General features: G+C 42.8%; 1 protein-coding gene across 3 annotated transcripts in view; it reads right to left on the bottom strand.

Moving 5' to 3' along the window:
• Positions 1–26,203, bottom strand: part of rtf1 (RTF1 homolog, Paf1/RNA polymerase II complex component) — a 207,508-nt gene that overhangs the window by 90,045 nt on the left and 91,260 nt on the right. For all 3 annotated transcript variants that reach the window (XM_073040540.1, XM_073040539.1, XM_073040538.1), the window contains 3 exons: positions 23,256–23,367; positions 12,257–12,368; positions 9,705–9,840 (listed from right to left, as the gene is read on the bottom strand). In XM_073040540.1, coding sequence (XP_072896641.1) covers positions 9,705–9,840; positions 12,257–12,368; positions 23,256–23,367 — 360 coding nt within the window. The remainder of the gene's footprint in view (positions 1–9,704; positions 9,841–12,256; positions 12,369–23,255; positions 23,368–26,203) is intronic.

A 26,203-nucleotide genomic window follows, 5' to 3' on the forward strand; every position in this document is an offset into this window, starting at 1 on the left:
AATCTACAAATTCACTACATGCATGAAAACAGACAGGATTAGAATTCAACAGTAATTTATTGAAATTAAAAGTTATTCTAACTCCGAATTGCCAAATTGAAAATTTTTAAATTAAAATCATCATCACCACTTCTCAATGACGTCTGCACAAAGTCAAATAGACATCAGTACTCTTTCTCGCAGTACTGGGCAAAGCCAGTCATAAGAGAAGAAATTTCCATGGAGAAAGATAACTCATTGAGATATCCCCCCAAAGGACAAGAGGCCATGTTCATTCGGAGATCAACAGATTTCCAGACATCAAGGGAATCAAAGGCTGTGGGAATAGTGCAAGAAAATGGCAGAATTACGTGACCACCATGATCTCAATGCATGATTGTGCAGGCTAGGGTCTGCTCTTGCTTCTCATTCTCTAATAATTGCAGACTTGAGTTCCTTTTGTAATATTGTACATCTCCCTCCGAGCCAGACTATTCACACCACCACATGGGCACCCTTCCATATTAATCTTGTTTTCCACAGCACTTGGCATGTAGCCTTCCATCTCTAGGTAATTTAAGTGATCACTTAGACAATTCATAAACCAGTGCTTGCCGACACTTTCCTGTGATGCACAGAACACTCTTTGGATGATGTCCCTCTTGAATGATGTTCCTCTAACTTTATTCACTTATGATCAAGGAAATGTTTCCTGCAATGTTCCCATCTATAGCCCTCAGTTTTACATAACACAAAGTACACCTCTCAACCACTTCCATTACATGGAAAGCAGACCGAACCTCTCCAGTCTATCCTCATAGTTAACATATTATCATAATATCCTGGAGAACCTCCTCTGCACCCTCTCCACCACTATCTCAACTTCCCTATTGTGTGGTAACGAGAACTGCACATAGTACTCCAGCTTATGTCTGACAAATGTTTTACCCTGGTGTTCTGATGGACTCTGACTTAAATATTAACTGGCACATTAAGACGGTTTCAAAGTCAGCCTACTACCATCTTAAAACTAGAGTGAGATTTAAAGGGTTTGTGTCTCAGCAAGATCTAGAAAAGCTCATCTGTGCACTTATGTGCAGTAGGCTCGGCTACTGCAATGGCATTTTCACAGGTCTCTGTAAAAATTCTCTCAGACAGCTGCAGCTCACTCAGAACGCCGCTGCTAGAGTCCTCACTAAGACCAAGAAAGTAGAACATAGCACTCCCATTCTCAGATCACTGCACCAGCTTCCTGTCCAGAGGATCAATTTTAAAATATTACTACTGGTTTATAAAGCACTGAATGGTCTCGGGCCAAAATACATCTCCCATCTCTTGTTGCATTATGAACCTTCCCAAGCTCTCAAGTCGTCTGGGGTGGGTCTGCTTACGGTCCCCAGGGTCAAAACTAAACATTAGTTTTTAGTTACTATGTTCCACATATAGAATAACCTGATCTGAAGTCTGCCCCAACTTTAAGCTCTTTTAAATCGAGACTTTTCTTTCCACCGTAGCTTTTAATTAGAATCTCTTGCACTGCAACTTTTATTTCTTTATTTTATATGATTTTATTCCTTTATATTGTCTGAAAGTTGATGTTTGATTTTTTTGTATCTTGTTTTATGTAAAGCACTTTGAACTGCCTTGTATTTGTAAAATGCTATACAAATAAGTGTGGCTTGCCTTATAAAGTTGGAATATAAGCACTCTACTCTTATATTCAATGGCTCTGACTAATGAAGGCCAGAATCACATCGTCTCAACCATATCGTCAACTTGAAGTCACCTTCAAGCATCTTTAGTGTTGCATGCTCCAAGGTCGATCAGTTTTTAATATTCCCAAAGACCTTCCCATTCATAATACATCCCAGCTTTATTAGTATTCCCAATTTCATCACTCCAAACTAATGAGTTTAAATTTCATCTGCTGTATCCCAATTCATTTCACCAACATATCAATGCAACCCTGTAGCCAAACACTGCCTTTCACACCACCAATGACACCAATTTGTCATCTGAGAACTTGCCGATCACAATCTGAAAATCCACATCCAGCCATTCACATATATTTCAAAAAGCAAAGGTTCCACCATTGATCGCAGGACACACCACCTATCACAGGATTCCAATCATTAAAAAAAACACTTCCCCATCACTTTATCTCCTATTACCATGCCAATAAGGACCTAATTTGTCAACTTGTCCTGGATCCCATAGGCTCTAACCTTTTAACCAGTCTCCCATGGAGTTGAAGGCCTTCAACTCTAGTAAATCCATATAAATCACACCTATTACACTGCCTTGCCATTACGATATTACTTGTTTAAAAATTCACGCTGATTGGTTACTTGACAAAGCCATACTGGCTACATCTGTTGAGTTCCTGCTTTTCCAAGTGATCATTAATTATGTCTTTCTTGTTTTTCCGCAATAATTTCCCTATTGATGTTAGGTTTATAGATCCTCAAATGCAAGATCCTCTCAGTATCAAAGTACTCTATGGTAATGTTTATAACTAGCCATTTCCATATTTCATCTTTCCATCTGGGGTTGGGGTATACAGCTTCAAGTTTCTTGGCATGCACATCACCGAGGGCCTCACGTGGTCTGTACACACCAGCTGTGTGGTGAAAAAGGCACAACAGTGCATCTTTCACCTCAGACAGTTGAGGAAGTTCGGTGTGGGCCCCCAAATCCTAAGAACATTCTACAAGGGCACAGTTGAGAGCATCCTGACAGGCTGCATCACTGCTTGTTATGGGAACTGTACCTCCCTTAATTGCAGGATTCCGCAGAGAATGGTGCAGACAGCCAGCACATCTGTAGTTGTGAACTTCCCATGATTCAGGACATTTACAAGGAGAGGTGCAGGATCATTGCCATCCCAACCACAATCTATTCCAGCTGCTACCATCCAGGAAATGGTACCGCAGCATAAAAGCCAGGACCAACAAGGCTCCGGGACAGCTTTTTCCACCAGGCCACATCAGCCTGATGAACTCACACTGATTTGAGTGTACTCTATATTACATTGACTGTCCTATTTATTAAAGTTTACTATGAGTGCACATTGCACATATAGACAGAGACATAATGTAAAGATTTTTACTCCTCATGGATGTGAAGGATGTAAGAAATACAGTCAATTCAATTCATTCACCCATTGAGAATTTTCTGGAAAACTGGTACCTCCACTTGATGCTGAAGTAAAATCCACATGATTACTGCTGTTGTACTGAAATTTACTAATTCTTACCTTTACTGAAGCTTCCTTTCCATCTATCTAAGCCAAACTGTGGCAACAGAGTAACTCTTACTAAATTAAACTATGGCATCTCCTTTTGTGTAATGCCCTGTCCAATCATACCGATTGATACTTCCCACCCCACACCCCCCAATCAAACTCAAATTATTGATGACAACATCCAAACACATCTGCTTCTTTCTTCTACTGACCACTGCTGATCGGTACCAAACCTCACTTTTAATTCCTTCTATCCAAATTCATTTCATCCTAACCAAACACATTACACTGCAAATAAACTCTCTCCATTACATTTATGCCCAATTCTTCATTATCTTTATTTTGTACAGCCCCAATCACAAGGGCATTGTCAAATGATATCCTATTCCTCCCTCAAGACACAGCTGCTAAGAAACTACTACTTTTGTTACTTGGAATTTCAATTGTCCATACTTCAACATTTTTGCAGCCCATTTCCTCATCAAATCAAATCCCCGATGCTTTGTCCCAAGCTGGAACACATTACCACAACAGGGACAGTGTTCCCCTTGTCCTCACCTACCACCCCACCAGCCTCTGGATCCAGCACAATATCCTCCGCAACTTCTGCCACCTTCAACAGGACCCCACCACTAAGCACATCTTTCCCTCTCTACCCCTCTACGCAGGGATCATTCCCTCCCTCCGCACGGATCTCCCACCTGGCACTTATCCCTGCAAGCGTAAGTGCTACACCTGTTCCTACACCTCCTCTCTTACCACCATTTAGGGCCCTAAACAGTCCTTCCAGGTGAGGTAACACTTCACTTGTGAGTCTGTTGTGGTTATCTATTGCATCTGGTGCTCCTGGTGCGGCCTCCTCTACATCGGTGAGACCCAACGCAGATCGGTGGGACCGCTTCGTCGAGCACCTCTGCTCCGTCCGCCGCAACAGACAGGATCTCCCGGTTGCCACCCACTTCAACTCTGCTTCACATTCCCATTCGGATATGTCCATACATGGCCTCCTCTACTGCCATGGTGAGGCCAAAGTCAGGTTGGAGAAGCAAAACCTCATATACTGTCGGGGTAGTCTCCAGCCCCTTGGAATGAACACTGAATTCTCCAGCTTCCGGTAATTCCCTCCTGTCATGACCTCAGCCCCCTCCTTTGTGAGAATCGCAAGAGAGAGAGCCTTACGGTTTGGAATGTGGGCTGGCCGCTCAGCAAGACAAAAGCCTTGGACATAGCCATTGTCTTGGGAGACTCCTTTGTGGAATAAGGAACTGGACTACGTGCAAACCCTAAGGGCAATGTGAGATGGGTGATGGGGGAAAGATTGCCTCACCCCCCACCCTGATTGACATCTACGACCCTGCCAGTCCAGATAAAAGGTGGGCTGCCGAGGCGGGGCCTCAGACGCACCAAGGAGACACACGAAGAAGACACGAAAGTGCTTCCCGTTGGGACGGGAAGCCATTCTGAAGGAAGCCATGTGCGTTAGATTCCGGATCGGGAGTCTGTGGCTGGACCCAAAAGGAAAAACCGCTTTAACTAACAGCAGGGATTTGCTTCGCAAGGACGACGGGCAAGTGTTCCTTTTCTCTCTCTCCAACACGTGAAACGCCAGCGGTTCCCGAAACGGGGAAGCCTGCAGACTTTGAGTGACCTTATATTTCATTGGACTCAGTATCCCCTAGACAACGATAGAGCTCATTGTTGATTATTACTACACCTGTGCTTTAGATTGAGTTTTGACGATGTATATGATCTGAATGTTTTGTATTAACCATACGTTTGTGCCCCTTTATAAATAAAACGTTTGAAAATAGTAGCACCAGGCTTCAGCGGACCTCTCTATCTTTACTGGTAAGTCACCTGGTTACTGGGGAACGTAACAAGTGGGGGCTCGTCCGGGATTAGAAACCAAAGGGGAGGGTCAGTGAATCAGGCTGTAAGTCCAAACTTAACTCTGGTTACGCAGGTAGCCAGACAGGAAACCAGCAAAGATGGATGTGGAGGAATTTATGAGAAACCCGACTGTAGAGGCGCGAGGGACGGCTACCAAATTAGACTTGGTAAATCTGGCAAAGGGGTTAGACCTCGCAGAGGTGAGGTCATCAATGAAAAAGCAGGAAGTGCGAAGGGTCATAAATCAGTATTACATTGGGAAGAAGGTGTTTGCAGCTGAGGATTTGGAAAATATCCCCGAAAAGAGATTAGCGAGTGGGACAGATCAGTTAGAGTTGGAGAAAGTAAGGTTGGAACATGATCTTAAAGTAAAGCAGCTAGAAGCAGCTGAAAAGGCTGAGGAATGGGCTGCAAAAGAAAAAGAAAAGGAAAGGGAGCAGGCGTTCAAACTAAAGCAGCTAGAAGCAGAAGAGAAAGAGAAACAAAGGAGCCATGAATTGGAGCTGGACAGGCGAAAGCAAGAGCGAAGAGCTCAAGGGGAAGAGAGAGAGGAGGGGTTTGATGTTAGTCGGGTGTTGAGGTTGGTCCCCCCCTTCGAGGAGATGGATGTTGATAGTTATTTCTTGCTTTTTGAAAAGGTGGTAGTGAATCAGAAGTGGCCCAGAGAGCAGTGGGTGGCGTTGTTACAAAGTGTGTTACAAGGGAAAGCACAGCGGGCATATGCCGCGTTTGCCCCCAGAAGGGGAAGGGAATTATGACCAAGTAAAGGAGGCCATTCTCCAAGGTTACGAGTTAGTACCTGAGACGTATAGACAAAGGTTCTGAAATTTAAGGAAAGGGTGGAATCAAACGTATACCGAGCTAGCCCATGAGAAGGGTGTGCTCTTGGACCGTTGGTGCACCGCTGAAAAGGTGGCTGAGAACTATGGGCGTCTCAGGGAGTTATTTTTGATTGAGGAATTTAAAGGTTGTGTTCCGGAAGAGATCCAGATGTATTTAAATGAGAGGACGAATCAGTCCATCTCAGAAATTGCTAGGTTCGCAGATGAATATGCCCTAACCCACAAGACAAAGTTTTCCTCGCCAAAAAGTTACCCGAGAGACCATCGGAATGGTAGGGAGAGCCCGCCGGCTGAGGCGGAGATCCCGCCGGGAGCTAGCAGAAAAAGTGAGGATAACAGGCAGGAAACCTGGAGATTTCCTGGTTTAACCTGTTTTAATTGTGGAAAGGTGGGTCATACTGCATCTAAATGCTTTGCTCCGAGAAAGGAGCCAGAGAGAGAGAGAGAGAGAGAGAGCAGCGATCCCTATCGGGCGTGCAGTGGTAATCAGAAAATCGGCAAGAGGGTCCCAGGGGAGCAGAGAGCGCGAGGGGTCAGAGATTTATCTGTCACCCGGAACCGTGTCTGTGAGGAAGGGGGACCCGCCTATCCCCGTACGGATTTGGAGAGACACGGGGGCGGAGCTATCATTAATTAGCCGTAACGTATTACCATTCGGACCTCCGACGGGCGAGGTAGCCCTGAGACGCATAGGAAACTGGATCGAGGTAGTGCCTTTGCATAGGGTCCTTCTAGATTGTGAGTTGGTGTCGGGACCAGTGGAACTGGGGGTCCTGCTGGAGTTGCCGGGGGAAGGCGTGGACGTCCTTCTGGGTAACGACCTAGCGGGTGGGAAGATTGGAGCAGCTGTGAAGCTGAAAACCCAGCCCGTGAGAGTTGAGGCCCCGCCCATAGAGTCCCCGAGCTATCCCGCATGCGTGGACACTCGCAGCCTGTCGAGAGCGGCAGCTGAGAAAGCAAGCAGTTTAAAATTGGCCCAGACGTCTTTACCGACCCTGTGCCACGAGGGTTTCGAGGGTGGTAAAACGAGGAATAGTAACGTAAAAGGGGGTAAAGGAGAGAAGGGAGAGAAGGTAGATCCTCCCTTAGCGAAGAAAAAGGTCCTAGAGGTAGGAAATAAAGATGAGAAACAGATAAAGCTGTTAAAAGGTCCAGGGTTGGACCTGGATGAGTCTAAAGGTGTTCCCGATAATGAAATGAGGGCAGTCCTCGATGAAAAGGATGCCATTACCTTGAAGAAGTCTGCTGGATTGGCAGATGAGGTTGTTCCAGCCCAAGGGGTTGAGTTTACTTCGGAAATGAGTTGCCCAGAGAGTAACTGGGAGGATCAGGGGAAGTTAGAATTTGAAAAGGGTATGGGTATTGAAAGCCTGGAAGAGGCCAATGCCCCGTTTGAGTGTGTCCAAGATGGGGAGGCCCGTGGTTCTAAACCTAGTCACGGAGCTCAGAAAAAGTCTGAGGTATTTGACTCGGCTGGACGTGATGGCCGTCCTTTTGGATCAGATAGACTTGGTTCGGGAAAGAAGGTGTCTGTGCTGAAGGGGGTGTTCAGAGTTAAGGTGGAGTTTACGAATGGGGAGATAACTGTTGTTGTGGAGGAGAACGGTAAATCTGTAGTTCCCAAATCGAATGGAAAAAAGTTAAAGTCTAGATTGATGCCTGCGCATCGATTACAGGTTGATTTGGAATGTAAAGGGGCCTCACACGCTATTGTTATTCAAGAAAGCGCTGTGAGGAAGCCGAAATTTAAATGCGGCCGGAGAAAAAGGTTCGAACTAAAACACATCAGCCTGTATGGTCTTGACAAAAGGGTTAACTACCTGTGTAGCATTAAAGAATTGGGCGGAAATTCCCATGATGGACTAGGTTGGGGACACGGAGTTAAGAGAATAACCCTCGTGGAAAGGAAAGGCGGGAGAGTACCTCGCCAACTTACTCAAGTTTCCCACGGGGGGACTCCCCGGGAAAGAGGCGATGGTCAATAGAAGTTGTCATTTTTAAACAGCGACGCCGGTTGTACGGGTTTGCGCCCAAAGCCTGTGAATAATAAAGACAACCCCTTTGGAGACCTGCCGGTGAAATAACACGACCGAAACGATTAGTATTTGTATAAACTTTTGTAGATGCACCTAAGTTAAGATCACACCTCCTTAGTTGTGTTGCTGAAGAAAATAAATAAAAATAGGTGGTTATTGAGCTGAAGTTTGATGCTACCAGACTTTAGTACGGTACGTGATGTTAAGATATTAAAGAAAGGGGCACTGTAATTGTTACCTGTTTAGATACTGACTGGAATGTATAACGGTAGTACTCTGTGAAGAGAAAAGCTTGTGTAGTATGTTAGAGTCCAAAAAAAAATCCTGTACCAGCTTGTTTTTAACCGCTGGTAAAAAACTTTTAAGAGGGGAGGTGTCATGACCTCAGCCCCCTCCTTTGTGAGAATCGTAAGAGAGAGAGCCTTACGGTTTGGAATGTGGGCTGGCCGCTCAGCAAGACAAAAGCCTTGGACATAGCCATTGTCTTGGGAGACACCTTTGTGGAATAAGGAACTGGACTACGTGCAAACCCTAAGGGCAATGTGAGATGGGTGATGGGGGAAAGATTGCCTCACCCCCCACCCTGATTGACATCTACAACCCTGCCAGTCCAGATAAAAGGTGGGCTGCCGAGGCGGGGCCTCAGACGCACCAAGGAGACACATGAAGAAGACACGAAAGTGCTTTCCGTCGGGACGGGAAGCCACGTGCGTTAGATTCCGGATCGGAAGTCTGTGGCTGGACCCAAAAGGAAAAACCGCTTTAACTAACAGCAGGGATTTGCTTCGCAAGGACGACGGGCAAGTGTTCCTTTTCTCTCTCTCCAACACGTGAAACGCCAGCGGTTCCCGAAACGGGGAAGCCTGCAGACTTTGAGTGACTCTTATATTTCATTGGACTCAGTATCCCCTAGACAACGATAGAGCTCATTGTTGATTATTACTACACCTGTGCTTTAGATTTGAGTTTTGACGATGTATATGATCTGAATGTTTTGTATTAACCATACGTTTGTGCCCCTTTATAAATAAAACATTTGAAAATAGTAGCACCAGGCTTCAGCGGACCTCTCTATCTTTGCTGGTAAGTCACCCGGTTACTGGGGAACGTAACACTCCCCCTCCCTTCCCCCATCCCAGTTTCACTCTGCCTCCTCCTCCAGCTGCCTATCACCTCCCTCATGGTTCTGCCTCCTTCTACTATCCATAGTGCTTTCCCCTTACATTCCTTCTTCACCTTTCCTGCTTATCCCCTCCCCCACCCCTTGATCTTTCCCCTTATTGGTTTTTCACCTGGCACCTACCAGCCTTCTCCTTCCCCCTCTGTCCCCACCTTCTTTATAGAGCCCCTGCCCCCTCCCTCTTCAGTCCTGATAAAAGGTCTTGGCCCGAAACGTTGATTGTTCGTTTCCACGGATGCTGCCCAACCTGCTGAGTTCCTCCAGCATGTTGTGCGTGTTGCAGGTTTGAATGTAATAGCTGGACAACCGCTGAAATATTTAACTTTTTTCTTAACCCAGACCACTGGTTCTGTTGGTATCTGCTTTATAGCTGAGCAAAGATTTACTTGGCCTATTACTCTAAAACTTCAGCCAAAGAGCAAGATTTATTCCATTTTTACTTTTTTTTTGCTGAAAATTAAAAGCAATAAAATCCCAGTTATCTAAAGACAGTCAAGGTGACAGGCCACAGCTCCACTAATATAAGAACTTACTCTTCCTCTTCATCAGAAGACGAAGACCTAGAGGACCGATCGCTCTTCACACTAGACTGCTCCTCCTCTTCCTCTTCTTCATCGTCAGAATAAACCTCACTGGCTTTTAGAGGCTGCTTCCTGGCCAATAATTCAGCTGAAAGAAATAAGACAACTCACTCCTCAATCAAGCCACTTGTTCATTCCTATAACCAGTATGTAGGAGGGCTAAAAGGTTGCTCCTGTGCTGTATTATTCTGTGACACAGCCTTCAATGCAAAATGCTTTGCCCACAGGTGCCCACTTAGTTAAGCAAAAATGTTACCCTTCCTGCTTAGTCTCAAATCACCAGCAGATACACAAATCTCTAACATTACTCTGACACTTTCTATGGCACCCATTCAAGCAGCTGCTGCAGATTTCCAGCTACTATAGTCTCTTGTGTCTCTGAATATTGTTATACAATAAGACAGTTGTGATAATCTTCCTTTTGCACCAACCATGCCATCTGTCATACTTGAACGTCTTTAAATTTTCTAATGCCGTTTCCAGAGTAATACAGCAAGGAAATAGGTCCTTCAGCCTAACTGGTTTATGCCTACCAACATTCCAAACTAATTTAGCCCCATTTGCCCTATGTTCCTCTAAACTTTTCCTATCCATATACGTACCTGTCCAAGTACCTTTCAGATGTCGTTACTGTACCTGCCTTAACCACCTCCTTTGGCAGCTCATTCCATATACTGATGATTCATTTCCCCTCAAGTTCCTATTAAGCAGTGTATCTTAAACCTAGGTTCTCTCATTCTTAAATCCCAGCCCTGTGAAAAAGAATGCATGCATTCACCCTCAAAAGGTATATCTTTCTACAAGTTCACTCGTATTTCACACATTCCAATGTAAAAAAGTTCCAACCTACTCAACCTGTCCATAACTCAGAGTCTTAGATCCCAACAATATCCAGATCAATCTCTCTGCACTCTTTCTAGCTTAATGCCATTTTCTTATAGCTGAGTGACACAATATTCAAAATGCAGCCTAGAAACACAACACCTTAACTTCTAGAATCAAGGCCCTAAGTGATCTTCTTCATCACATCTACCTGCAATAGCACCTTCAGGGATATCCCTTTTCTATAACATTCTCCAGGGCTCTTCTGTTCACAATGAATACCCAACCATGATTTGTCTTCCCAAAATGAAACACCTTGTACAGCCAAAATCAAACTCCATTTTCCATGCCTTGGCCCACTTACCTTATTGATTAAGATGCCCAGCAAATCCTGACATTTATCTTCACCGTGTTTTCTAGCATCATCTGCAAATTTACTAGCCATGCCTTGCACATTCTCATCCAAATCATTGATATAGATGATAAATAGCAATGGGTCCAACACTGACTGCATGGGAACACCACTAGCCTTAGGCCCCCAATCTGAAAAACAAACGTCCACTGTTACTGCTGCTTCTTAGTGTCAAGACAAGTGTATCCAATTGGCTAGGTCTCTTTTCAATGCAGGCTACAATTTGGAAACTTATCAAAGGATTTCATGGAGCACATCAACTAACTGAACATTCTTCCCACCACAAACATTATTGGCCTTCTTTACATATCCCTTCACGTCTGTTCACTCAATTTGCTTACAACACAGGCTTTAGTACTAATACACTTTCTGTGACTAAGAATATAGTTTAGAGAGGGAATACCTTGTTTCTCATAGTTTCAAGCAATCAACAACACTGAAGAAAATCACTATGGAAACACATAGCAGACTAAAAGGTTACCTTCAATATTCCTTACCTACAAACTGATGCTAGGCAGCTTAGCATTCCTCCTAGACTCAACACTTCCTAAACCTAGACATCTTCAACATTGCCTTTTCTGCACAAAACACCTTCTCACCTTCACCAAGAAATCTCAATCTCAACTTCCCTCATCTTCCATTTAATTTACTACCATCTTTGCTACCCCAGTCCATTGAGGAAACAAAAGATTAGATGGAGAGCATGTAGAGTGGGGGATGGGTACAAGTCAATGGCATAAGAAGCAAAGGGTGACTGAGCACATGGAAATGAGCAAGCAGAATGAACCAAGAGATGAATTCTCATAATTGATATAGTAATTTGCAACAATACACCTCAAGTCATTAAGATTGAAAAGATTCCAGATTGTTATAAAGAAAATAAATTCTGCAGATGCTGAAAATCTTGAGCAACACACAAAATGTTGACAGAACTCAGCAAGTCAGGCAGCATCAATGGGGAGGAAATAACAGTTGATTTTTAAAAGCCAAGACTCTTCATCAGGATTGGAAAAGAAGGGGGCAAAAGCCGTAATTAAAAAATGGGGGGGGGGGAAGAGTACAAGCTGGCAGCTAAGAAGGAAGGAGAGTGGGGATAAAGTAAGAAGCTGGGAGGTGATAGGTGGAAGTGCTAAAGGGTTATAGAAGGAATCTAATAGGAGAGGACAGTGGTCCATGGAAGAAAGATTCCACAGTTTAACCTCATAAGAACTCCAGGGCATTGAAATATGGTTCTGGGATGAAAATCTGCCTACACATTACTGTTTGTTACCCGTTTTATTTTTCTTTTTCTCTCTTTCAGCTTTCAGTTCCTCCATAGCCTGAGACTTCTTGTCCTGTTTCTCATCCCTCCTTGATCTCCGTTCCTTGTTGTGAGACATCACCTGCAGTAACAAAACATTTCAGTGTGGTCAGGATTTGCACTCTTTCATGTGTCATCAACTTCAAAAGTTGTATCTGAAACAAACTGATGTGGATCTTTCTCTGTCCGAAATAAACCAAAAAATGCTGGAAATATTCAGGTCACTTTGCATCTGTGGAGAGAAAAAGTTTCAGATCTATGATTCCTTACATTGCCTTTCATTTGGTAAGAGGCCTCCAGACGTTGGTATCTGAAAGAAGTATACATTTTCAATCTGTGTGGCAGTAATGACCTTCTTCCTGAAGACCATTACTCGGCATTTGCAGCAACAAAAACATTCATGAACTGCTACGGCCAAACCACAAGTAATCAGAAGATTACTGCCACAAGATCAGGTGGCTTGCAGTGGTCTCCTAAGCAGATGAAGTTCAATAAGGCTACACAGGACATCATAGATGCCAGGAGTGGTCTATTCTGTTTTTGAGGGTGCAGCTTCCCAAGTCTTGTTGCATTCCATATTCCTGACATACCTCAGAGATGGAGGAAAGGTAGTCAGAAAACGTGCCCCTCACACCTATATTCCAAGCCTCTGACCTGTTTTTGTAAGCAAGGTAACTAGATCAGTATAAATGTTGATCCATTTCAACATCTAAGTTTGTGGTGGAAGATTCAGTGATGATGTCACTGACATAATGTTATACTGCTGAGCCACAGTCATGGGCAATAGTTAGTGCCAAGCACTTTCAGCATGAATTTTTTGGCCATCTTGTGCATGATATCTATATCAATTATGAATGGAACTGAACACTATAAAGTCAGTAAATTTCTCCACTCTGACCTTGCAATGGATGAAAACTTTTGACTAAGTCACTTACCGTAAATTCCGGACTACAGAGCGCACCTGATTAAAAGCCGCACGCTCTAATTTTAGAAAGAAAATCAATTTTGTACTTGTACAGGCCGCACCGAATTTTAAGCCGCAGGTGTCCCACGTTGTAATATGAGATATTTACACATAAAGATATTACATGTGAGGATTTTTAAACTTTTAATTAAATCCGTATGGTAACATAAACAAATACATATTGCAAATGCTTTTTTTCGAACCGTGCCTGTAACACGGCTACTTTTAAATATACATACGTATTGGTAACACACAAATTACGTTGCGTATACTTTTTTACTGAACAGTGCACGAACAACATTCCAATATCTCCTAACGACTGGTAAAAAAATATATATACTGCAGCCTACCAGGAAAAGTTATTGATCGCCTTTAACTTAAAAGCTGCATCATATGCTTGCAGCGTTCTCGCTCGGGTCTAATGCGCTCGCCCCCTCCTTTCTGTTTATCCCAAACCGGTATTTTCCCACAAGACGCGGCAAAACCGGATGTGACATCATAGCATTCCGGGATGTAGTACAGAAAACAAATATACTTAAAACACTTCTAACTTTAACTAGAAAATACTAACAAATGAATTACTAAGCGAAAATATTATAAACTAAATAACTGCCATAAAGGCAACACAATGCTTTTCTTCGAGTGTTTTCCATGTTGATGAGGGTGAGTACAAATGACTGATTTACAATAATTTAACTGTGAAAGTGCGCTTGATTTATCGTACAATTTCATTGGACCTCTGTGAACTACTCATCAATTTTATTGGTCTATACTGTTACGAGGCAAAATGTTTTTGGCGGCATGAAAAAACAACCATGCATTAGCCGCACTGTAGTAAAGGCCGCAGTGTTCAAAGCGTGGGAAAAAAGTAGCGGCTTATAATCCGGAATCTACGGTAATTTGTTACATCTAAATCAAAGAACATATGATGTCCTAAGATATCAAGTATTGGCCTCAAAGCCAAACATCATCCTTAGTACAAGGTGGGTAGCACCATAGCAACCCTGATTCAATTCTCCCCGCTGTGTGTTCTCCCTTTGACCACGTGGGTTTCCTCCGGGTGCTCTGATTTCCTCCCACAGTCCAAAGAAATACCAGTTGGTAGATTAATTGGTCATTGTAAATCCAGTGATTAGGCTAGGATTAAATTGGGGGATTGTGGGTAGCATGGCTCGAAGGGCCTATTCCGTGATGTATCTCATAAATAAATAAAATGAAACAAAGACATCAGCCATTGTAGAGCCGTCTGCATGACTTGAATTTTATTTGCACCCTGAAGTCAAACAAAGTCATTCTCCCTTCATCCCTGGACAAAAACTGCAGTAAAGTATGGTACTGTGTGATGTTGGCAGAAATCAAAGATATAGCACTGAACAGGCAATTAGCAAATAACGATGCTTGATAGCATTGCCATGGATGCCTTTACTTTCCTGATGATTAAAAGCAGACTAATGTAATCTTTCTTGCTTTTGCAGACAAGATACACATGATCAACTTTATACACACTTCATTCACAAGACAGTAATAAACTTTTATGAGAACAGACTAGCTTGATGTACATTTGCTTTTGGATTTCAACAGCAAGATCATAATGCTGTCAAGGTCACTGTCTGTATCCAATGAATGCAGACTACTGTTGTGTGAATGAAATCGCTGGAGAGAGTTACTGGTAGATACAAAGTCTTTATTCGACAAAACACGATAAAGCAGGCATCATACGGAAATATTTTCAGTGGAAAGATCTGCTGGCCCAACGTGAGGCTCGATATTTATTTGGTAAACACCAAGGACATTTCCATATTTACAAAGTATAGACAATGCTTTCTTTTGAAGCTACATACAAACTTCACACCTTCTGATTCATATCCATCCCACGGACGCCAGCAGTGTCTGTACTGGGATCCACAGCTTTTAGGAAATGTATTGTCCCAAACTGAATCCACAATACATTATCCAGGAACAGAAGACTGGTAGCCAAAGCCATTTGCTAAATGTAAATGACCTAAACCCAAAACTCACTCTAACACAGACATATTACATAGAAAAAAGTAAATTAGCTGAAAGCTAACTTCCATGACAATGGTAGCCTCAGCAGGAAGTCTAAGTAAATCAATGACTAGCCACAAATGCACCATCTTTACCTGATGTTGAGCTCCCTTGGTACCAAGGATGGAGCTCCCTGTAACTGCTCATACTGTTCCCTGCTCATATTGGCAGAACTGTAGGGCTTTAACTAAGTGGTCCATTAAATGCAGATCACTCCAAGACTGTCCGACTGTCAACAGCATAAATACATTCTACTACAGCTTCAATATGTTGGCAGCTCAATTTTCAACTAAGCAATAACTTCCTTCATTCTCTACTGAAAGATAAACCCATGGCTTGATGGCAATGGCCAAGCAATAATACTTTTCTAAAAAGCAAGCTTTAAAAGTTGCTAAATCTGAATGAACCCAGCTCAGTTACTTCTCCAACGTCACCTCCAACGGGATCCCACCACCAAGCACATCTTTCCCTTCCCCCACCAATGCTTTCCGCAGGGATCACTCCCTACGCGACTCCCTTGTCCATTCGTCCCCCAATCCCTTCCCACCCATCTCCCTCCTGGCACTTATCCTTGTAAGTGGAACAAGTGCTACACCTGTCCTTACACTTCCTCCCTCACCACCATTCACGGCCCCAAACAGTCCTTCCAGGTGAAGCGACACTTCACCTGTGAGTGTGCTGGTGTGATATACTGTGTCTGGTGCTCCTGGTGTGGCCTTCTATATATTGGTGAGACCCGACACAGACTCTGAGACCATTTCACTGAACACCTACGCTCTGTCCACCAGAGGAAGCAGGATCTCCCAGTGGCCACACATTTTAATTCCACGTCCCATTCCCATTCCGATATGTCAATCCATGGCCTCTCTACTGTCAAGATGAAGCCACACTCAGGTTGGAGGAACAACACCTTATATTCCGTCTGGGTAGCCTCCAACCTGATGGCGTGAACACTGATTTCTCTAACTTCCGTTAATGCCTCTCCTCCCCTCCTTACCCCATCCCTATTCTTAACTTTTAAATTTTTTCCCCTTTTTACTCTCTCTTTCCCTCTCACTATTACTCCTTGCCAGTTCTCCATCTTCCTCTGGTGCTCCCCTCCCCCTTTTTTTTCTTCCAAGGCCTTCCATCCCATGATACTCCCCCTTCTCCGGTCTTGTATCCTTTTTGCCAATCAACTTCCCAGCTCTTAGCTTCATCTCTCCCCTTCCTGTCTTCTCCTATCATTTCGGATCTCCCCCTCTCACTTTCAAATCTCTTACTATCTCTTTTTTCCATTAGTCCTGACGAAGCGTCGACTGTACTTCTTCCTATAGATGCTGCCTGGCCTGCTGCATTCCACCAGCATTTTGTGTGTGTTGCCTGAATTTCCAGCATCTGAAGATTTTCTCATGTTCAGTTACTTCACTAGTGTTTTCTTCTAAGAGTAATTCATCATTTGGGAATGTACAGGAGATAACTACACACAGGTTTCCAGAACCAATGTTTGTTTTACACTCCAGTCCATTTGTTCCCATGTTTCCACTTCAACTAAATGAATTCAACCTGCCAGTAGCCAGGTGTCACTCAGGGATCACAATGGAAGGGCCGCAGTGCTGGATAAAAGGTATGAATGTATCAGTTTGGCTTATCAAGTGGAAATAGATCTCCTAATTTAGACATTGCAGCGCTAACAAGATAGGGTGAGCATCTGTTGCACTTAAAATGTAGATCTAACTATATCTGTGCTCTGGTTAATACTGATTATCCTTTGTGTCTTGGTTCAACTAAACAGCTTGAACTTCAGAATCTGGTTAGACAAGCTAACTGGATGATATTTTATAACAACAAAAATATTCACATGAAGCTAACTTGTACCGTTCCTATGGCCAGTTTCCAAGACTGCAAGTAATGGCTAAGGACAACATCTGTCTAATATATGGCTTGTGACAGCTGGAAACCACAAGGACTGGAGGGGTTGAGTTTCAAGGCGAGACTGGATAGGCTGGAAGCATAGAAGGCTGAGGGGTGACCTTTGACAAATACAACATCATGAAGGGCATGATTAAGGTGAAAGCTATCTCTTTCCCATGGTCATGGCCTCTAAAACCGGAGAAAATAGATTTAAAAGGGGTAGGAAGAGGCATGATTTCCCACCACACAGGTTGGTGGGAAATTTATTGGCCATTTTATTAGGTATCACATTCACCTTAAAATAAAAGTGGCGATTATGGTCTTCTGCTGCCCATCCACTTCAAGGTTCAATACGTCGTACATTCAGATGTTGTTTTCTGCACACCACTGCTGTATGTATAGTTATTTGAGTTACTGCTGCCCTATTGTCAGCTTGAACCAATCTGGCCATTTTCTTCTGGCCTCTCTCATTAACAAGGCATTTTCGCCCACAGAACTGCCACCGACTGCTTTTTTTTTGCCCCATTCTTTGTAAATGCTAGAAAATCATTGTGCGTGAAAATCTCAAGACATCAGCAGTTTGAGATACTCAAACCACCCCAAACAGCATAAATAATCATTTCATAGGTCAAAGTTACTTGTATCACATTTCTTCTCCATTTTGATGTTTGGTTTGAACAACAATTAAACTTCTTGATCATGTCTGTATTCTTTTATGCATTGAGTTGCTTATGATTGGCTTTGTCTATTTAGAACAAGTCATGGAACAAGCCATGTCACCCAGCAACCCACCGATTTAACCCTAACCTAATCACAGGATAATTTACCATCACCAATTAACTCATTAACCGGTAAGTCTTTAGACTGTAGGAGGAAACTGGAGCACCTGGAGGAAACCCATGTGCATACAGGAAGGAACATACAAACTTGCTTAAAGGATGCCAGAATTGAACTCTGAATACCAACACCCTGAGGCGTAATAGTGTCATGCTAATTGCTATGCTACCATGGCAACCCATGTTTAAAAAAAAAAGAGAATTAGATATTGCATTAACAAGCAAATAAAGGGACCACAGAGTGTGTACATAAGCTGCCACAGGAACTAGGAGAAGCAGTGTAATTGCAATGTTTAAAATACATTTAAGACAGGTACAGGGCTGTAGGCTAAGTGTAGGAAAATGGGACTAGCTGAGGTGAGCATGGACAAGTTGGTCTGAAAGTCCAACTTCTGTGTATAGATCTCTAAATATACTGCTACGAAATCTCAATTTACTGATACATCAGACTAGCTTCGTTCCTTTAGGAACATTCATGAATCTGATAGATTTTACATTTTCTATTTGTTTTAAAAATGTTTGATTAAATAAATTCAAAATAGCTGAAAAGTGGTACTGTGTAACCAGAAAGGAATAATAAACAACCTTGTTGCGTGGGATCCTTTGGGAAGGAACAATCATAACATGAAAATGGAAAGGATGGAAAGAGGAATAGAATTCTGAATCTAGATTAACTAAACAATGAAAGCAAGAGTTAGCTAGGTGGGCTATGGAGAAATTACAACTATTGTTCATTCACATCTGTGGTAGCTCAACTAAGGACCTGCAAAAAAAATAAGTATAATATTAGATCCAAGAAGAAGTGTAAAATAAAGGTTTGAATAATGAAGAAAAACTCAAAAACTGGGAGTTTAAAATTCAGGAAAAGATACTCATTGGGAATAATTGGAATGGAGAGAATAAACTTGCAGATAACAAAGCCGACTGTAAAAGGTTCTAAAGTCAAGTGTGGAGTCAATGTCTAGTGAAGAAGAATGCACCTATCCTTTTACAAAAAGGAGGAATTCAATCAAGAACAAAGGCAGCAAATTCAACACAGAGCTTTGGTGTATGCAAAGGACAAAAACAACCTGGCAAGAATGCTGTGAAACACAAGATCAAGTCAGGAGAAGCTGAAGAAAAAAAGTCAGTATTAACAGGGTTGTTTGGGGAATTGGAGGGATTAAAGTCCAATAATTCTTCAGGGCCTGACATTCTGCAACTTGGAATTTTCCAAGGTTCAGACAGATTTTCAATATATCCTAGCAGTACACACAAAATGCTGGAGGAACTCAGCAAGCCAAGCAGCATCTATGGGAAAAAGTACAGTTGATGTTTCAGGCCGTGATCCTTCATCAGAACTGGAGGAAAAAACGATGAGGAGTAAATTTAAAAGGTGGGGGTAGGGGAGAGAGAGAAACACAAGGTAATAGGTGATACCTGGAGGGGGAGAATGAAGTAAATAGCTGGAAAGTTCATTGGTGAAAGAGATACAGAGCTGGAGAAGGGGGGGGAGTCTAACAGGTGAGGATAGAAGGCCATAGAAGAAAGAAAGGGGGGGGGAGGAGCATCAGAAGGAGGTGATGGGCAGACCAAGAGATGGAGTGAGAGGGAAAAGAGGATGGGGACTGGTGAAGGAAAGGGTGGAAGCAGTATCTGAAGTTCAATCAATTTATGTTCATGTAATCAGGTTGGAGGCTACCCTGACAGAATACAAGGTGTTGTTCTTCCAACCTGAGCGTGGCCTCATCACGTCAGTGGAGGAGGCCGTGGATCAACATATCCGAATGGAAGCCCCATTCTTTGAAAGAGAAGGACATCTCTTTCGTTCTAGAATGAAAAGCCTCTTCCTGAGAGCAGATGAGGTGGAGATGAAGGAATTGAGAGAAGGGGATGGCGTTTTTAAAGTAACATGGTGGGAAGAGGTATAGCCCAGACAGCTGCAAGAGTCTGTGGGTTTATAGTAGGTATCAGTAGATAAGCTGTCTCCAGAAATAGAGACAGAGAGATCAAGAAAGGGAAGGGAGGTGTTGGAAGTGCACCAGGTAAATTTGAGGGGAGTGTGGAAGCTGGAGGCAAACTGGATGATGTCAATGAGCTTGGCATGGGTGCAGGAAACAGCACCAATGCAATCCTCGATGTAGTTTAGAAAAAGTGGGCGACAGACACCAGTGCAGGCTTTGAACATGGACTGTTCCAATTAGCCAAAAAAAAGGCAGGCATAGCTGGGACCCATGTGAGTGCCCATGACTACAGCTTTTGTTTGAAAGAAGTGGGAGAAGCCAAAGGAGAAATTATTTAGAGTGAGGACAAATTCTGCTAGACTGAAGAGAGTGATGGTGGAGGGGAACTGGTCGGGTCTGGTGTCCAGAAAGAAACAGAGAGCTTTAAGGCCTTGCTGGGTGGGGGATGGAGGTGTCTAGGGACTGAACATCCATAGTAAAACTAAGATGATGGGGTCAGGGAACTTGAAATCACTGAAAAGAACCAGAGCGTGAAGTGTCACAGATGTAGGTAGGAAGCGACTGAACTAGTGGAGGATACCCTTACTACTTAATAAAAAGACAAATCAGGGAATTACAGCTCAACTGGCCTGACGCGTGGTGGGGGAAAGTTATAAAACAGAGCACTAGTGGATTCATGAAAGGGAAATCATGGACAAATCATCAGGACTTTTTTGATGATGTATCTAGCAGAATAGATGAGGGAGACAGGTAGACTGACATTCAGAAAATTCCAATGAGGTCCTATATGTCCTTGAGGCCAGTGTTCTATACTGGGTGTCAGATGTAGGAAGTCCAGGAGACTCCCAGCCTCCTGGACGGCCACATCTGCACCAGGTGCATCAAACTGCAGCTCCTTAGGGACCAGGTTAGGGAACTGGAGCTGCAACTCGAACACCGCCATCTAGTCAGGGAAAATGAGGAGGTGATAAAGGGGAGCAAGAGGTAGGTAGTCACACCAGGGCCTCGGGGGATGGATAAATGGGTAACAGTCAGGAGAAGGAAGGGCAAGAGTCAGCTACTAGAGAGTACCCCTGTGGCTGTCCACCTTAACAATAAGTAATCCTGTTTGAGTACTGTTGGGGGGAGGTATAATATGATTAGGAATAGTCAGCATGGCTTTGTCACAGGCAGGTCATGCCTTACTAACCTGATTGAATTTTTTGAGGATGTGACTACACATTGATGAAGGTAGAGCAGTAGATGTAGAGTACATGGATTTAAACAATGTATTTGATAATGTACCCCATGCCAGGCTTATTGAGAAAGTAAGGAGGAATGGGATCCAAGGGGACATTGCTTTGTGGATCCAGAAATGGGTTGCCCAAGAAGGCAAAGAGTGGTTGTAGATGGGTCATATTCTGCATGGAGGTCGGTGACCAGTGGTGTGCCTCAGGGATCTGTTCTTGGACCCCTTCTCTTCGTGATTTTTATAAATGACCTGGATGAAGAAGTGGACGGATGGGTTAGTAAATTTATTGATGACACTAAGGTTGGGAGTGTTGTAGATAGTGTGGAAGGCTGTCAGAGGTTACAGCAGGACATTGATAGAATGCAAAACTGGGCTGAGAAGTGGCAGATGGAGTTCAAACCAGACAAGTGTGAGGTGGTTCATTTTGGTAGGTCAACTATGATGACAAAATATAGGATTGGAGAGCATGCCTTATGAGAATAGGTTAAGTGAACTCGACCTTTTCTCCTTGGAGCGGTAGAGGATGAGAGGTGACCTGTAGAGGTGTACAAGATGATGAGAGGCATTGATCATGTGGATAGTCAGATGCTTTTACCCAAGGGTGAAATGGATAAAATGAGAGGGCACAGCTTTAAGGTGCTTAGAAGTAGGTACAGAGGAGATGTCTGGGGTAAGTTTTTTTATGCAGAGTGGTGTAGGCGTGGAATGGTAGTGGAGGCGGATATGATAGGATCTTATAAGAGACTCCTGAATTGGTATGTGGAGCTTAGAAAAATCGAGGGCTCTGGGTAACCATAGGTAATTTCTAAACCAAGTACATGTTTGGCACAGTATTGTGGGCCAAAGGGCCTGTATCGTGCTGTAGTTTTGCTATATTTCTATACAAGTAGCACGCATCAACATGTTAAGCTGAAGGGCTCATTTCCACATTGTATATAATACAACTCTAAAATTAATAAAAACCATAAATAGAATAGGATAATTTGTTGCCAAGACAGAAAGTTTGTTGACCAACAGATTAAGTGGGTCATTTTTCCCTGAGTACCTGGCAGTGACAAGCAGGGGTACCATAGAGTCAGTGCTGGAATCTGCAATTTATAATTCATGTTAATGATCTGGATGCGGAAACCTAATGCAGTAGCTCCAAGTCAGCAGACAGCAAAGCACTCATTTCCCTCCAAAACTCCTCTCAGATTCTACCATTCACATAACGATGGGCACTTCACAGTTGTCTACCAATCTGTACATCTTTTGATATGGGGAAAACTCTAGCACCTAATGGAAGCTCATGAGGTTACAGGGAGAAGTTCAAGTTTCATGCTAACTGTGTAGAACTGAAAGGGGCAACCACATGGTGTATACAGAGGTCTCACAGTAATTCGATAAAATAGCAGATGAAGACAAATTTTCAAGAGATGTTGGCCCAGGTTATAGTAGTAGGGAATTTCTAAAATTTCTTAGTGTGAAAGGCATAGCGTGGATGGAATTATTGAATTGAAACATAAACAGCCTTATTGTAGAAGGGGCAGAACTAACCTCTGTGCAAGTGATTGAAATATCAGGGAGATGTTTCCACTGCCAGAGAATTCAGGACTAGAGATCATAGTCCAAAGAGGTAAACCAAAACACTAAGATGGGAAATTTCTTCTCCTAGAGAGCAGTGACTGCACAGAACCTAAAGTCAAATCATTCAGTATATTGAAGAAGGAATAGATTATATTTTCTAAGGGCTAGAGGGATTAAGAGATGTGGGGAGGAAACTGGAACAAGATACTGAATCTAGATAATTAGCCATGACAGAGTACAGACCAGGTCTAGTCCTGCTCCTAATTTTCCACATTTGTAGCTGAACACATCGCTATAGTAATCTTTTCTCTGGTTCCATGTTCTGGGGAGACAGGGAAGAAAGTAACTCATTCTTGAGGCACACTTAAACATTAAATATGAATCTGAATAGTGGCTAGATGATACAGTCAGTCTCAGGGTAGGTAAGGGATCTGATACTGAAACAATTAGAAGTATACTCTCAAAAGAGAAAAATAGTAAAACAGGATACCGGCAACTCTTGAATCTGCTGCATCTTCTTCTCACGCTCTTCCTCCATTTTCTTCTTTTTCTCTTTCTTTTCCTTTTTCTTTGCTGCTTTCAACTTCTTTTCAATTTCAAATCTGCCAAAGATTGGAAAAGTCACTTGAATAGCATCCAAGATTTAGCTCAACTTCCAAATCCACAATAAAGCAAGCCAAACTATTCTATACTGAACACAGAAGCACACAGAGAAACTGTCAACAGTGGTCAGGGGGATAATGCCTAGCCACTCTTTCTGTGCTCTTTCTATGTCCCACTCCACTTTATAGTTTCCATTTTATGGCACACTTTACTTTGTTACCCCTATATAATTACAGCCATGCATTTTCAAAAACTTCTCTTCCAGTTAGGGGAAAATTTGGTACATGTATTGTCCCATAACCACTTTTCATGTGTTTGCATTGATTACATAAATCATTACAGGAAGGATGTAGAAACCATAGAAAGGGTGCAGAAGAGATTTACAAGGATGTTGCCTGGATTGGGAAGCATCCCTTATGAGAATAGGTTGAGTGAACCCAGCCTTTTCTCCTTGGAGTGACGGAGGATGAGAGGTGACCTGATAGAGGTGTATAAGATGATGAGAGGCATTAATCGTGTGGATAATCAGAGGCTTTTTCCCAAGGCTGAAATGGGTAAAATTAGAGGGCAGCGTTTTAAGGTGCTTGGAAGTAGGTACAGAGGAGATGTCAGAGGTAAGTATTTTACGCAGAGATTGGTGAGTGCATGGAATGGGATGCTGGTGACGGTGGTGGAGACGGATACGATAGGATATTTTAAGAGACTCCTGGATCGGTATGTGGAGCTTAGAAAAATAGAGCTATGGGTAACCCTAGGGAATTTCTAAAGTAAGGATGTGCTTGGCACAGCCTGTATTGTGCTGTAGGTTTTCTAAGTTCTATATTAACACACATCAGTCAACAAACAAGAGAAGACCTGCACATGCTGAAAGTCCAAGCAACACACACAAAATGCTGGAGGAACTCAGCAGGCCACGCAACATCAATGGAAAAGAGTAACCAGTTGGCATTTCAGGCTGAGACCCTTCGGCAGGACTGGAGGGAAAAAAGGATGTCCAGTCCTGCTGGGGGGGGGGGGGGGTCTCTGCATGAAACATCGACTGTTTACTCTTTTCCATAGATGCTGCCTAGCCTGATGTGTTCACAGAGTACATAACTGATTCATTCCACTATGTCTCAGGTCAAAGTTCCTGACCTGTGCACTCAAATAAACTGTTGTATCAGCAAACTCTAGACCATCTACCTTCCCCACCTTTGAGATAGTGCACGTGTTCCTGCCTCAATACATCTAGTCTCAGTTTGTCATTACCTCCAAATGTGCTCTTCTAGCTGATCTCCTCCAGGTTCTTCCACAATCCAAGTCATTTGCAATACTAGCCTCATATCACATTCCATATTATGCCTTTCCTAACACCCATGAATGAGGGTTAACATGATTAACTAGCCATGATTTTGATTTCTGAACATCTCACACTATCATGCGCTGGTAGTGGCCATTCAGTCTAAAGGGTTAATGCAGGTTTGAAAAGAGAAATCCTATTCCCCCTCTCCTACATCTAGCTGTGTGTTTTCCCTCAAACAAACCCATTAATTCCCCTTTGACACAATTTGCTAAGTGATTACACTGCTGTACAAAAGCAGCGGCAAATATCCAAATAATGCTCAGCACATGTTTAACCCAATTGAAGAAAATTCTGTAAGAAAAAGGCACAATCAGTAGTTTAGCGAAAGGAAGTTGAGGAGAATGTCAAATTGTAGGGCACACAGAGTGGCAAACTACAGGACTAGGAAGACATTAATACTAAGAAAACAGAGAAATTAATTTTGAGAGCAAACTTGCACTCTGTAAATAAACAGTCAAAGTTGCTATAGATATACAAATCAGATGAGGGTGGCTGCGGTAAATGTGTTGTCTCTGAAGAACAAAGCAGCTGAATTGATAATAGTAAAGAAACGACAGAAATATTACTGAGAAAGTGGTAGAGGAAGGTACAATTTGCAATGTTTAAAAGACATTTGGGCAGTTACATAGAAAGGCAAGGTTGAGAGAAATATGGACAAAAGCAGGCTAACAAGACTGATAGAGTTGTATAAGATGATGAGAGGCACTGATCATGTGGATAGAGAGAGGCTTTTTCTCAGGGCTGAAATGGTTGCCACAAGAGGACACAGGTTTAAGGTGCTGAGGAGTAGGTACAGAGGAGGTGTCAGGGGTAAGATTTTTACTCAGAGAGTGGTGAGTGCGTGGAATGAGCTGCCGGCAACTGTGGTGGAGGCAGATATGATAGGGTCTTTTAAGAGACTTTTGGATAGGTACATGGAGTTTAGAAAAATAGAGGGCTATGGGTAAGCCAAGTAATTTCTAAGGTAGAGACATGTTGGCACAACTTTGTGGGCCGAAGGACCTGTATTGTGTTGTAGGTTTTCTATGTTTTTCTATGTTTCTATGTGTCTGAGACCTCAGGAAGTCACCTTGGTTGACATGGACACGTTGGTGTGAAGGATCTGTTTATGCATTGTTATCTACTATACAAGTGTGGTGTGTCAAATACAAATTTTGCATCTGAATTCACCTTGGAAAATAACTTCAGGTAGGTATCAAAGAAGGAGAAAGACAGAAGGCAGGGAACTACAGGCCAGTTAGGTTATTGGGCAACATTCTAAAGATAATAATCAAAAAAGTAACTAATCATTTAGGAAAACAGAATATAATTAAACCGAGTCAACATGGTAAATAATGTTTGAAATATTGATCATATTCTTTGAATGAGAGTTGATAAAGGCAACTGTTGAAATAGTGAGATTTATAAAAAGGCATTTAACAAAGTGCTACATGGGACACTGATGTATAAATTAAATGTCCTCTGTATCAAATTAAGTGTATTAGCAAATTTTC

This window comes from Hemitrygon akajei, chromosome 3, assembly GCF_048418815.1.
Source record: "Hemitrygon akajei chromosome 3, sHemAka1.3, whole genome shotgun sequence".
Taxonomy (NCBI): domain Eukaryota; kingdom Metazoa; phylum Chordata; class Chondrichthyes; order Myliobatiformes; family Dasyatidae; genus Hemitrygon; species Hemitrygon akajei.